General features: G+C 45.8%; 1 protein-coding gene across 4 annotated transcripts in view; it reads right to left on the minus strand.

The window, feature by feature from the left end:
* unc13bb (unc-13 homolog Bb (C. elegans)) overlaps positions 1-13827 on the minus strand; it is an 82668-nt gene that overhangs the window by 64015 nt on the left and 4826 nt on the right. For all 4 annotated transcript variants that reach the window (XM_030341799.1, XM_030341797.1, XM_030341798.1 and 1 more), the window contains exons 2-3: positions 10833-10862; positions 878-977 (exon numbers count right to left, since the gene is read on the minus strand). In XM_030341799.1, coding sequence (XP_030197659.1) covers positions 878-977; positions 10833-10862 — 130 coding nt within the window. The remainder of the gene's footprint in view (positions 1-877; positions 978-10832; positions 10863-13827) is intronic.

A 13827-nucleotide genomic window follows, 5' to 3' on the forward strand; every position in this document is an offset into this window, starting at 1 on the left:
AAATCCATTTTCAGACATCTTATAGATACATTTCATGTTATTTTGGCAATGTTTTGAAACGTTTTGATTTGTAATGACATAGTCCGAGACTAGTCATTACAAGTGCACAGCGCGGTTTTGGCACAAAAATAATATGTTTTACAATAAACTAACCATATTGACTTGAAAATGAAATTTTACATTCACATACATCATGTGTGTAATTTATGGCACAATTCTAATCGGTGACCGGTGATCACTAAAGAAGCAATCACCGGTTAGTGCTGTGTGTCTAGTGGAGTGTACCTGCCGGTCGGGCAACTGCACTCCTCTCTATTTAGCCAATGTTCTGGTCAATATTTCTCGACACAATAGGTTAAATTACAAAAGTAGCCTTTCCTAGAGAATAGCTTGACTAAAACGCAATTGAACCGGAGACGTTTCACATTTCAAGATGCCCCGAAGATACAGTGTTTCGATATGTGATTGGGGGATAGTATTGTGGTCACTTGTTGCGCATTAAATGGGTTTGAGTGTGTTGTTTGGTATTTCCTGAGCTACACAGGACCTCATAGAACCAAGACACCAGCATCACCAAACAAACTAGAACCCTTTTTTAACCTTTGGAGATGGCAAATGTGATAGTTACTTTCAATACAGATTCAGAAGCAAAAACTAAATACTACGACTGATGAAATGGTCGGTTGACCAAAATAATTATGCGCTCCACAATTAATATAATATCTGATCATTGTTCCCATTACAAACCTAAATGGAAAACATAGACAATTAAATTGACAAAGTAAATAGCTAAAGCTACAGATGGGTTTGAATTTGTGCTTGTGCGTGCGTGTGTGTGCGTATGCGTGTGTGTGTGTGTGTGTGACTGTGGACTTACAACATGAAGTCCTGCTCCCAGCCGGGCTGGTCCCCTCGCACCGTGATGGTCGTGCTCTTGACATTCTGAACCTTCAGCGTCACGTAGCTGTTGAACTTTTCTGGAGGAGCGAGAGAAAAGAGGGCGTTACAACGCAGTACATATTCTACTACTCACTGCTGAGAAAACCCAGAGTTACCACGAACACATTCAAATCCAGAATGATATCCTAGCACCCAGAGTGACAACACATTCCCATCCAGAATGATATCCTAGCACCCAGAGTGACAACACATTCCCATCCAGAATGATATCCTAGCACCCAGAGTGACAACACATTCCCATCCAGAATGATATCCTAGCACCCAGAGTGACAACACATTCGAGGGTGGGCGGCATGTGGCTCAGGAGGTAGGTTCACTCTAACCGGAAGGTTGCTAGTTCGATCCCCAGCTCTTCTTTGTTGAGGTGTCCCTGAGCAAGACACCTCACCCTCACTGCTCCCGACGAGCTAGCTGACGCCTTGCACGTTTGACACCGCCGTCGGTGTGTGAATGTGTGCATGAATGGGTGAATGTTAGGCAGTATTGTGACGCGCTCTAGGTGACCATTTTCTGTCTGGGATCAATAAAGTGTTTAATTTGTTGGATTTAACCTTTACTACACTGGGCGAGAAATAGACCATGAGTGAGGAAAGACAGAGGTTGCTGAAAAAAGTCACGTCAAAAAGTCCAATCCCATACCGGGTAATTTAATTATTTTATTAAATTACGAGTTTTTAGAGTGAAATTGTTTTTAGACGGATGTATAGGCTTGGGAGAAATACAAGTAACCCAATTTGAAAGTAATTTATTAAAGGCTGCTGGGCTTGTACGGTATATAGGCCGGCTGTAAGTGAATGACATCACATCTGACGCAGAAAACAGATGCATTATATACCAGTAGAACCTCATTTCCAACAAAAAAGAGAAAACCTTTCAGAGATTACAAGATAATAATCTTTCCATTATCCCTTTGCCTAGTTCTCTCGTTCTTTCATAGAGATATATATATATATATATATATATATATATATATATATATATATATATATATATATATATATATATATATATATATATATAGAGAGATAGAGATAGAGATATATATATATATATAAAATAAAAATAACCCTGTTTATTAATAGCTCCTAAATTGTTGCAAAACAACAATTTAAAGGACATGACACATGAGGAACAAGAAAGTCAAAAATAACGTAACAAAATCTGAAACTTTAGATGAGGACCGGTCTTGATTAGACAAAGGTTGAACAAAAAGTGTGTGTGTGCACATTGTGATGAAAGACATTGTGTGTGCGGTGTGTGTGTGTGCGTGTTGTGTGTGCGTGTTCTGTGTGTGTGTTGTGTGTGCGTTCTCTGAGTGCGTTCTCTGTGTGTGTGTGTGTGTGTGTGCGGTGTGTGTGTGTGCGTGTTGTGTGCAAAACAACAATTTAAAGGACATGACACATGAGGAACAAGAAAGTCAAAAATAACGTAACAAAATCTGAAACTTTAGATGAGGACCGGTCTTGATTAGACAAAGGTTGAACAAAAAGTGTGTGCGTGCACATTGTGATGAAAGACACTGACGCGGTGCGTCGCCCTCAGCCCTCTGCCTTCTCCGTAGCACGTCCTCCCTCTCCCTGAACTCCTCCCCCCCCCCCCTCTTCGGGGGCTCTAGGGATCAGGTCAGCGCTGGGAGCAGAGAGGCAGAACAACCTGTAAAAGGTTTCTGTCAAGACTGATACCATCAGGGGAGGAAGGAGAGGTGAAGGGAGGGCTGAGCGAGACGCAGAGGACTAGGGCGGCTCTGAAGCGGTGACTTTATCTCCCAGTACAATAAGATACGATTACAGGTTCTGGGAAGTCGACCATTACAGTCTGAATGAAAACCAACAGATTATTATTTAAAACAAAACGAGGGTGGGATAGTTTCGAGTCTAGGGTGCTGAGCTCCTATAACCGAAAGGTTATGGGTTTGATACCCGAGGGTCCACAGCCCGTGTAGGCATCCTAGAGGAACGTAAATGTGACTGTAGGGGGTTCAACACGACAACTCTATCAGAAATGAGAAGGAGGAGGCTGCAGGAGGTGAGCTGGAGGACGAGGAGGAAGTGGAGATAAGAGGTGTTGATACACCTCATTTGCGCTCTCAGCTATGCCAACCCCGCCAGCTGGTTATTCTGCCAAGTTTCAAGATTGAAACGTTTATCACGTGAAGCACCCTGAAGCAAGGACTTGTATGATGGTGCACGTAACAAATAAACCTTTGGTTCCTTATGTGTGTAGGTTCTTGTGTCTGTGTGTATGTGCTTCTGTGTCCAGTCTCTGTGTGTATAGATGGGTATGTCCGTGCGTGTGTGTCGGTGTGTGTGTGTGTGTGTGTGTGTGTATGTGTGTGTGTGTATGTGTGTGCGTGTGTGTGTGTATGTGTGTGCGTGTGTGTGCGTGTGTCGGTGTGTGTGTGTGTGTCGGTGTGTGCGTGTGTATGTGTGTGTGTCGGTGTGTGCGAGTGTATGTGTGTGTGTCGGTGTGTGCGTGTGTCCGTGTGTGTGTGTCGGTGTGTGTGTGTGTCCATGTGTGTGTGTGTGTGCGTGTGTCCGTGTGTGTGTCGGTGTGTGTATGGGTCCGTGTGTGTGTGCGTGTGTGCCCATGTGTGCGTGTGTCTGTGTGTGTGTGTGTCCGTGTGTTTGTGTGTGTGTGTCCGTGTGTTTGTGTGCGTGGTCCGTGTGTGTGCGTATGTGTTGGTGTCCAGTGTGTGTGTTTGTTTTGTGTGTGTTCTGTGTCTACGTATGTGTGCTGTGTGTGTGTTCCGTGTGTGAGTGTGTGTGTGTTCCGTGTGTGAGTGTGTGTGTGTGAGTGTGTGTGTGTGTTCCGTGTGTGAGTGTGTGTGTGTTCCGTGTGTGAGTGTGTGTGTGTTCCGTGTGTGAGTGTGTGTGTGTTCCGTGTGTGTGTTCCGTGTGTTCCGTGTGTGTGTTCCGTGTGTGTGTGTGCGTTCTCTGTGTGTGTGTTGTGTGTGCGTTCTCTGTGTGTGTGTTGTGTGTGCGTGTTGTGTGTGCGTTCTCTGTGTGTGTGTTGTGTGTGCGTGTTGTGTGTGCGTTCTCTGTGTGTGTGTTGTGTGTGCGTGTTGTGTGTGCGTTCTCTGTGTGTGCGTGTTGTGTGTGCGTTCTCTGTGTGTGCGTGTTGTGTGTGCGGTGTGTGTGCGTGTTCTGTGTGCGGTGTGTGTGCGTGTTGTGTGTGCGGTGTGTGCGGTGTGTGTGTGTGCGTGTTCTGTGTGCGGTGTGTGTGCGTGTTCTGTGTGTGTGCGTGTTCTGTGTGTGTGCGTGTTCTGTGTGTGTGCGTGTTCTGTGTGTGTGCGTGTTCTGTGTGCGTGTGTGTTCTGTGTGCGTGCGTGTTCTGTGTGCGTGCGTGCGCGTGTGTTCTGTGTGCGTTCTGTGTGCGTGCGTGCGCGTGTGTTCTGTGTGCGTTCTGTGTGCGTGCGTGCGTGCGTGCGTGCGTGTGTGCGTGTGTGTGTGTGTGTGTCTATTGAGCAGAGAAAATAAATGTGAAGAGCTCTGACTTTGGTGGAAACCATTCACCATTTACAACTAAGGAGCCACAAGGGGAGGGCGAACACAATGTCTGTACTGAGTCCACGCACATGGGAGGACCAGGGGGTTATAGGCCAGCTGCCGGTGGGTGTGGTGGGGAGGGGGGTGGCTCCGGGTTGGGGATTAGTACCACCATGACATAATCACTACATTTCATTCCCCGTGAGGAGTGTGCGTACATCCCATGATCCTCTCTGGCTACTCGTTCCCCTGGTCCAGGCTAGGAGAGAGATCGACCCCCCCCCCCCCCCCCCCCCTCCCATAACACCTGTGTGATTCTGACCAATTGCGTCGTGACGGCTCGAGGTGCCCAGACACCCCTAGCCCCTACATGGTCTCAGCAGGATGGTGGCTGCCTTGCATGGTGTGTGGAATTGAGGCATTGCTTGTAAAGTAATGAGATTTTACTTTATTGATCCCAGACGGGAAATTGAGACGGTGATGGCATCTCCCATATTTGCATGCGTTTGATCAAAAAGGTAATGATATCGTCACCTTAATTACAACATTTATAGAACAAAAATGCTATAAGACCCAACAGATATTAGCAGACCTGTAGAGAAATGTATAACGTGAAGCTCATATATATTGGAATTCCCTGTACGTCACATTGGATAAAGTTTCTGCTAAATTATATAACAAATCGTATATATATATAGGCTCAGTCTAAAGATATAAATGATATAAGAGGAAGCTTTGCACAAAGGGAAGGTCAGGACTGACAGAATTATCTATTGGTTCGGAGAGTCACCTGACCTTCCTGGTTCCCACGGTAACGGGCGGAAACATTCACTCCAACAGGAACACTACAGTGGTGATGGAGCAAAGGAGGCAAACACAGCTGGTCTGAGAGACGACCGAGTGACCGAGTCCCACAATTTCTTCCTCATAACAATACGTTACTCTATTGTTATTTATTAGAAATCGCTAAAATGGTAGACAGACTGATCTAGTGATCCAGAGAGATGGGGGGTTTTTTCAGACCAGTGGTCATTTGAAGCTTCTTTAGAATAATTGCCAGACATTCAACCCTACACACACACACACACACACACACACACAGTCGGCTGGTCAGGAGCAGTCATGGTTTTGTGTTTGCTCAATGGCACCTCAACACTCTAGGATCGGAGGATCTAGGGATCAAACCATCACCCTTCCGGTTGCCACACAACGCGCTCTACCACTAGACAATTTGGCCCTGTAGTTTGTTAAAACCTACCTCTCCAACGAGTCTCTGTGATACCGGAATTATTGTTATTATTAGTTTTACATTTTTCTTGTTTCTTTTACGTTTAATCACAGTTTTTCGCAAAAGCAAAATTATAAATAAAGTTGGATTTGTCTTGATTGAGAGTGGATACAACGAGCCCCTAAGGAGCGACACTTAAAGCTTGAACGACTCAAAGCCGTGGTTTCTCCTCCCGGCTCCTAAACACAGCCTGCTCCCCCACCTGTCAGAGCGCTGATAAGACACAGGCAACTAATTACTTAACGTCTTAAAGAGAAGACAAAGGCAGCGCCGCAGGGCCAATTATGACAAAAGGAGGTGGAGGGTGGGGGGGGCTACAGTCCTGGGGCTAATCAGATACACCCTCCCCCCGACCGAGGGGACCCGGAGCAGCAGGATGTAGGGATTAGATCAGGACCACTCAGGAGGTTTACGGTTCTTGTAAAGAACGCGCCCCACCTGTCATAACAACACACAGATCGCATCTACAGCTCCATTAAGGAGAGGAAACAGACCCAACTAGGGCCGGCCTCCAGTGGCACCGAGTAGTGTAGTATTGCTGGCCATCGGGATCTGTGGTGTTCGTTTGTGTGCACCCATCCACACACACACACACACACACACACACACACAGAATCGCACGCACGCTTGAGGGATATTTGTCCCCCATCCATCCTATTGGTCCCTATTGTGCATGATACATACAAGTACACACACACACACACACACACACACACACACACACACAGTGATGGGGCTGGACCTTTCTCCCACTCTCTCTGACGAGTGCCTTTGTTTGTTATTAATGGATGACGAGCTCCTCCCGTGAATAGTCAGTAACACATGGGCTGGGGAGAGGTGACATTTTAAACCAACACTCTGCTCATCAATGTTTCAGGGAATGAAAGGAAAAAAGGGAGAAAAGTGGGAGGGAAGAATAGAAAGGGCCGGCGGAATAATATTATAGAACTGAAGATGGCACCACTAGCTCTGTTGACATTAAAACCGTTTCCACAAGGTGAAATGTACGGTGATTATCAGATAAGCCACACGCATACAGACCCCAGGTGCTCACGATAACACAAACACACACTGCTATTGTCCTCTAGTTGTGGCCGTGTTTGATTTAAATAAAGTGATTTGAATGAATGTGGCCGTTGGCCAATGGGTGAAATCATAATATGTACCATATAAACCTCAGATACATGCTTTGTGTGAGTGTGCGTGTGACAAGAAGGAACAGGGAAATGCACGGTGTGCTGGCAGCCCAATACAAATAGAGACAATGCAAAGACACACAGTACAGTACAGAATGTACTGCACTGGCAGCTCAGTGTGTGTGGGTACTGCATGTGTATGTCTGTATGTTTATGCGTGCACTGTATTTGTGTTGTATGTGTATACTGTGCCTGTCTGTCTGTCTGTCTGTCTGTCTGCCTGTCTGTCTTGACTCACAGACACAGTGGTATATATTTAGGCATCTTGTCTCTGTTCTGAGAGTGAACTGTTGAATGTACTGTTTTGGAGTGAGACCGGATTTTATTAAGAAGGGATGTCTACATTGAAATCTAGGATACAACAGCAGAATCAGTATGCTATCATCCTTTGTATGCCTATAACAAGCATACCAAATTCACTTAAGTAGAATTAAAACTACTTCTTGAAAGAAAAAAGCTTTTTATATATTGGAGAGTGTGATTAGCATTCGGGTTAGGGTTAGGATTGTTTTGTCAAAATGATACAAGTGTAATGATTATCCAAATCCACGGCCCGGTTGTTAATTTTGGTGGAGAGTGTGAGAGAATTATAAAAACACAATGAATTTGTTTTCTGGGTTTTTATTGAATCAGCTACAATTTAATATAAAGACCACTGAAGATCATTATTAAGGAACTTCATGAATGAACTTCAATGCATCAAGGAAAGAGCAAGCAAAGGTCGCACAACACAAATCTACTCTTGTGGCACCGCGGTGGTGGAACGAGCTCCCTGTCGATGTCAGGAACGCAGAGTCGCTCACCAGCTTCCGCAGGAGACCCATGACTGGCTTGTTGAATTCACCTGGACTCTGCATAGACTCCCCCTTATCCTCCACCACCCCTTCTCCTTTCCAATCACTTACTCTTATTGTAAGTTATACGCCCTGTCACTTAAATTTTTTCCTGAGCATTGTGTAGCATCTTACCCTAGCTATCTTTGTTGTGTTGCAAGCACTAGAACCAGTGCTTGGCACATCCTTACTGTACAATTCTTATTGCGACATATTGTTTCTCTTCCTTTGATTAATGCACTTAAAGAAGTTGCTTTGGATAGAAGTGTCTTATAAATTCTGTAAATGTAAATTATAGCAAAATGAATAAAAAACACTTCCAAGTGAACCCGTAAGTTTCAACAGGAATTCAAACAGTATGAGAATCAAAACAATGCATTTTATGTAGAGAGTTCTAGGGAGGGGGGGTTGGGTTGTTTTATCCCCATGGTTACAACCCACAGAGAATTTGTGATCGTTTTTTAGAACCGCTGTTGTGTAGGAGTTATGGCGTTATTCTTTAACGGTCTGCAAAGCTTAAACCTCACTCGTAAAGCCAAGATCAAAATAAAACGCTGCTCAGAACAAGCTCTACAAATCCACACAAACACCATAGTGCTGTACTAAAGGTGTCCGGGAAGCCTAACCCTCTCTCGGACGCCATCATCAATATCAACGGCTGTCCAGAAGAGTCAGAGAGGCTGAACCATCTCTTGTAGGCCGCGGTCCAGAACTGTACTCTACCACATACACCTCGCCACCGGTGGCCCTTCGTCGTGACATCCAAGCGTGTACCAAAAGGCACGCGAACTTCACAAAAATGTCACTACCTGCGGTCAGACTCTGAGCTCAAACTTGCACAAACCGTTTGGCAGAGAATGACAAAAACATTGAATGCAACTTCTGTTTTCACTCCTGGATATCACGGAAGGATGGATCCGTGACTCGGGAGGGGCTGTGGAAGTTTGCGTCGCAGATTTCAGAACCAATGCATCCTTGGTTGATACCTTTCAGGGGTTGGTGGGGATAATACCCTTGGATTGTTTTTGAACCGAGCTATCGGAGGGGATAAAAGGCTGTTAACGCACTGGCCCAGCGTTTCGAGAGGGAGGAAACGAGTCGGGTTAATCATTCTGTAAACAAGACATTAACTAGTTACCCTATTAGCCTTGCGACACGGTGCAGGCCAAGCTAGGTGAGAGGGGGAGAGGTGGAGAGAGACGGGAGATAGAGAGAGAGAGAAACAGCAGAAGATGGAAAGAACCCGAGAAAGAGAGGGGGAGACAGAGAGTGAGAGACAGGAACAGAAATAAAAGGTGAGAGAGAAGGAAAGGAAGGGACCAAAAAAAGGGAGATGGCAAGACTGCAACAGATCGAGGGAGAAGACAGACAGACAGACAGACAGACAGACAGACAGACAGACAGACAGACAAAGCAATGCCAGAGCGAGAGAGAGGCAGATCCTCCCTGCTTCCTTCTCAGACCAGTGGGGGCGAAAAAATGACAAGCTGTTAAGTGTCAGCATGTGACTGATTCTCAGTTTGTGGGTCCCTGGTGGGCCTCTGTGGGGGAGTAGGGCTCTCATGTTTACAGTTGACACCATGCCAAGCTACAGACTTTAAACAGTGATTGCTCTCAGGCAGGTGTCTCCTATGGTTAGGGTTTGGGGGGTGGTGTGATGTCATGGGGGGCAGGGGTCTTTTGGGCAGGGTGTAGGGGAGGCTGGGGAAGGCCTGGGTTAGGCTGGAGGGGAGGGAGGGAGTTGGGGGAAGGCCTGGGTTAGGGTGGAGGGGAGGGAGGGAGGGAGGTGGGGGGAGGCCTGGGTTAGTGTGGAGGGGAGGCTGGGAGGTGGGGGGAGGCCTGGGTTAGGGTGGAGGGGAGGGAGGGAGGGGAAGAGAGCAGAGAACCAGAAACAGAAAAAACAAACAAACAGAGAAAATGGATGACATCCTTGGAACAATACACCCCGATACTATCTCTCTAGATCACCCAGGAAGTACATCATAACCTAGTAAGAACCCCCGCCGCAACCCATATTATATCGACCTATCGGGATGAGGATGTGGCAGTGGTGTCCAATCATTAGCTCTGTGATCCCTCTCACACCCAGGTCGGCCGAGGCCAGAGAGAGTGTGAAAGTGAAACGGCAACGCCATTAGACTCAATGTCCCAGACTGATATCGTTGTGGAAACAGAGAGCAGCTTAAAGGAGCAGAGCTGAACATGAGAAGGATTTACCAAGATGGGAGCCAGAGGGCAGTGGGTCTTACCAGCGGTGATCTCAGGTCACCTGCGTGGCTTCTCGCCCGAGGAGATGAAGGTGTTACACGATGCTAAATAAAGTCAAATAACGCAATCCCATCTTCAGGGATTTAACAATCTCCGACGGGTTGACCTCCAAATGAAGGTCCCGAAAACATTATAACTGAATGTCGAGAACTGAGATAGCCAATACCATTTCAATGAAACAATCATTTTCTTTACCTAAATTCCACTTTTGGTTGGGTAATGTTTCCGATTTCTTTTAAATTGACAAAATCATGCGTTCCAGGAGGAACTTTGTGGAACGAGTTCCCATGGCTCCTACTGATAGTCACTGCCAAATAAATAAAGAATCAACCAAATCCCAAAGGTCAATTCAGTTATGGCGGAAACTACTACTACCCCTCCCATCAGCGCACTCGGACCCAGCCACAGGTCCACGTTAAACATCTGCAACCAACGGATTCAGTTCAATGCACAGGACATGTCTGCTCATCAACAGGAAATAAGGTTGTCACAGGATCTAGAGGCCCTAGGTCATTAGCAGCTAGCAAAGCCGTTATGTAGAGCATAGTCTAGTAGTTGAAAAGAGTTTGACTCTGAGCCGGAACATTCAGGGTCTGAACCCTTATGTCTGTAGTCTACCTGTAGGCATCACTGAGAAACCCCTCACTGGCCCCTGCTCCTCAATGACATGCATCTGAATTCATTGTAAGTGGATTTGAATGAAAGGATTGAAGTCAAGGATGACTTGAGTGAATGGAAAGTGTCTGAACAAAATGGGTGTTAATGCATGAAATGTGGTCGTGATAGAGTGATTAAAACTCACCCGGAGGTCCCTGGAGCTTGGCTTTTTTAACTGTAACGAAAAAAGAGAAAAATGTGTTAAAACAGTCAACACTGAGAACCAGGTAAGCATACAATCAACACTGGAGTAACAGCAAAAAAACACACGTGCTGCATGACCTAGTTGACCTGCAAACAGTACAGCTGGAGAGAAGTCCAAAGACAGGGTTACTTTATATATTTTTTAATAATTTTAAGTGAAAAGGGAGAGTATTTTCTGAAGATAGGGTATTAATCTATCTACGGTACGGTAGGGGTTATTGTTGTGTCGTGTAGAAATAAGATCAGATATTATTTCAAGATATGTAAAATCAGAACTGTTTAACAGGATGGGAAAAACAACAAGGCATGACATCCTTCAGGGAAGCAGACCAACCGTGTTGGTGCCATTCATTCATATTCAGACCGTCCATTCAGAACCAGATACACCAGATGCAGCCAGCCATGGTCAAAACAAAGTCTGAATAACACATAAAAAAAAGCATTGTTTCGTGTCGCTTCACCCCTTCACAGGCTTACACGGAATCGTAAATGGTAAATGGACTGCATTTTATATAGTGCTTTTCTAACCAGTGTTCACTCAATGCGCTGCACAATATTGCCTAATAATCACCCATTCATATACATATTTACACACGGACGGAGTTGTCAGCCATATAGGATGACAGCCAGCCCGTCGGGAGCACCTCGACACTCAGCTAGGAGGAGACGGGGATCGAACTAGCAACCTCCTGGTTACCAGCCATCTCGCCCTACCCCATGAGCCACGTGCCGCCAATGAAAGGCTAAGCGCATCGTATCTGAATGCTTAACGTTACGGTTTCTACGTCTGAGTACGGCTCTGTCAGCGCTCCAACTCGCTGGAGGATTAATCCATATGTCACTCCCTGAACCATGGAGGGCCGTCCCTTCAAAACCACTCCCTCGGGCCAGCGTCCTGGTAATCCTCGTGTCCAGGGCTGGGTCAGCGGCGGGGCCGGGGGGACGAGCAGGTCTCCTGACAGAGTGCCGCCTGATTGAATCATCTCAATTGATGTATCGTTTTTCATTATGTGAAGTATACGTTGTGCCACACTCTGCAAAGTGTGCACTGTGCTCTTATTCTGGGCCCTTCTTGGGTCCATTTAAATACTGAATTGATACTAAATGGAGTTTGTTTATACAACGCAAGTCGCTGTGCTAGGCGACGCAAATATTTTTTTGTTTTGTCTAACATTGGTAGGTAACGGTGTGTAAGGAACGCGTGACTAGTTGGGTTGAGCACCCCGATTATCCGAGTCCCCATGGCACCCCGAGCCCCCCCCCCAGCACCCCGAGCGAGCACCCTGAGCCCCAAAAGCATCCATAGCACCCTGACCCTCCCGAGCCCCCCAGAGCACCCCAAATCTGCCTTGGTTCAGCAAAGAGTACACGCTGTCACAGAACAACAAGTGACACAAAACAGTGCGTTTTTCGGTGTGTTATTCAGACTTTGCGTTTCCCATGGCTGTCTGTAATGTATCTGGTGCATCTGATTCTGGATGGATGGTTTGCATATGAATAAATGGCACCAACGCTGTTGATCTGCTTCCCTGGTGGTTGTGCAACACCTGAATGATGTCATGCCTTGTTGTTTTTTCCCTTCCTGTTAAACAGTACTGATTACATATCCTGACATAATATCTGATCTTATTTTCTTTTATTTTGATTTCAATCAGTTTCTCAAAGTCTGTCTTTAGTCCTTGTCTTAATATACCGCAGACCACCCAGAGGTTAATAAAACATCCAGCGTCAAGATCAACGGAAGTTTCAGCCCAACAACAACGAGAACCACAGGGTAGGCAGAACAGCCGAGACAGACCGCTACAGATGTAAACACTAGGGGTGGGAATCAAAGGGTACCTCACGATACGATATGCAATACATGTCCCACCCCGATAATATCGTGATACGGCGATTCTTCGATCATCAATACGTTTCTAGCCAATCCTATAACTATACATGAAGATATTTGTCTATTGATGAATATAAAATGACCATGGAAAGGTAACGTGGATGTAACTGGATTTTGATCTTTATTCATGGTCCAAACTGAGTTTTTCAGTGACTCGTCTTTCTTTACTTAACTTCCGTTCAAGTCTCCCTCATTCATGTGTTGAGCACCTCCTCGAGCAGCAATGAAGTAGGATTGCTGGCAGCAGGGAATCTGTTTAGAGCGCCTTCTTTTATTAATTAAAAGATCAATATTTGGGTCGATATTTCCGTCGAACTCTTCAGGAATAAAGCATAACGATGCCCAAAAAACTATATTAATATCAATATTTGGCGGCAGTGTATCGATTCTCATATCGCACGAATATATATCGCCATTTTGATATTTTGTCCCACCCCTCGTAAAAACCGACTGAAACAACCAGGTCATGTGCGCGTGGTTTTCCCGCAAGCGTCGCCCACTAAGGGAGACGCGCCCCGCCCCAAGCAGCGGTTTGGGCGGGGAGAGTGCACTGCTTTGGTTTAATTTTAGATCATCTTTGCTTTACTTTCTCCCTCTGGACAATGATGGTGATGGGATTGGAAGGCGCTTTGCAGGGGGATTATTGGAGCTCGTAGCCACAGCAGCTAAGTAGCATGGGAGGGTGTGAGGCTAAACCGCTGCCCGGCCAGCGAGCCGGGCGGCTGGGGAGTGCAGATGGCTCGTCTCAGAGAGGACTCCGAGGCCCTGCCTGCATGACATGATGGCCCACATAGGATGCAGGGAAGTGCTATACATAGAGATAACAAAATGGAAAATGGAATAATAACGTAATTCAATTAAATCTCATATTTGATTGATTGTATTATTTGATTTTACAATTCATAATATCAATAAGTTAAATAAACACAATGTAGTACAACTAAATAAAAGTGAATAAACTCAAAATAACTCAATGGCAGAAACCACTTGTCGCTGTTTGTGCTCCCTTTCATGTGTTTTCATCTCAAGCAGTTGCTATGCGGTG

This window comes from Gadus morhua, chromosome 19 (genome assembly GCF_902167405.1).
Source record: "Gadus morhua chromosome 19, gadMor3.0, whole genome shotgun sequence".
Taxonomy (NCBI): Eukaryota; Metazoa; Chordata; class Actinopteri; order Gadiformes; family Gadidae; genus Gadus; species Gadus morhua.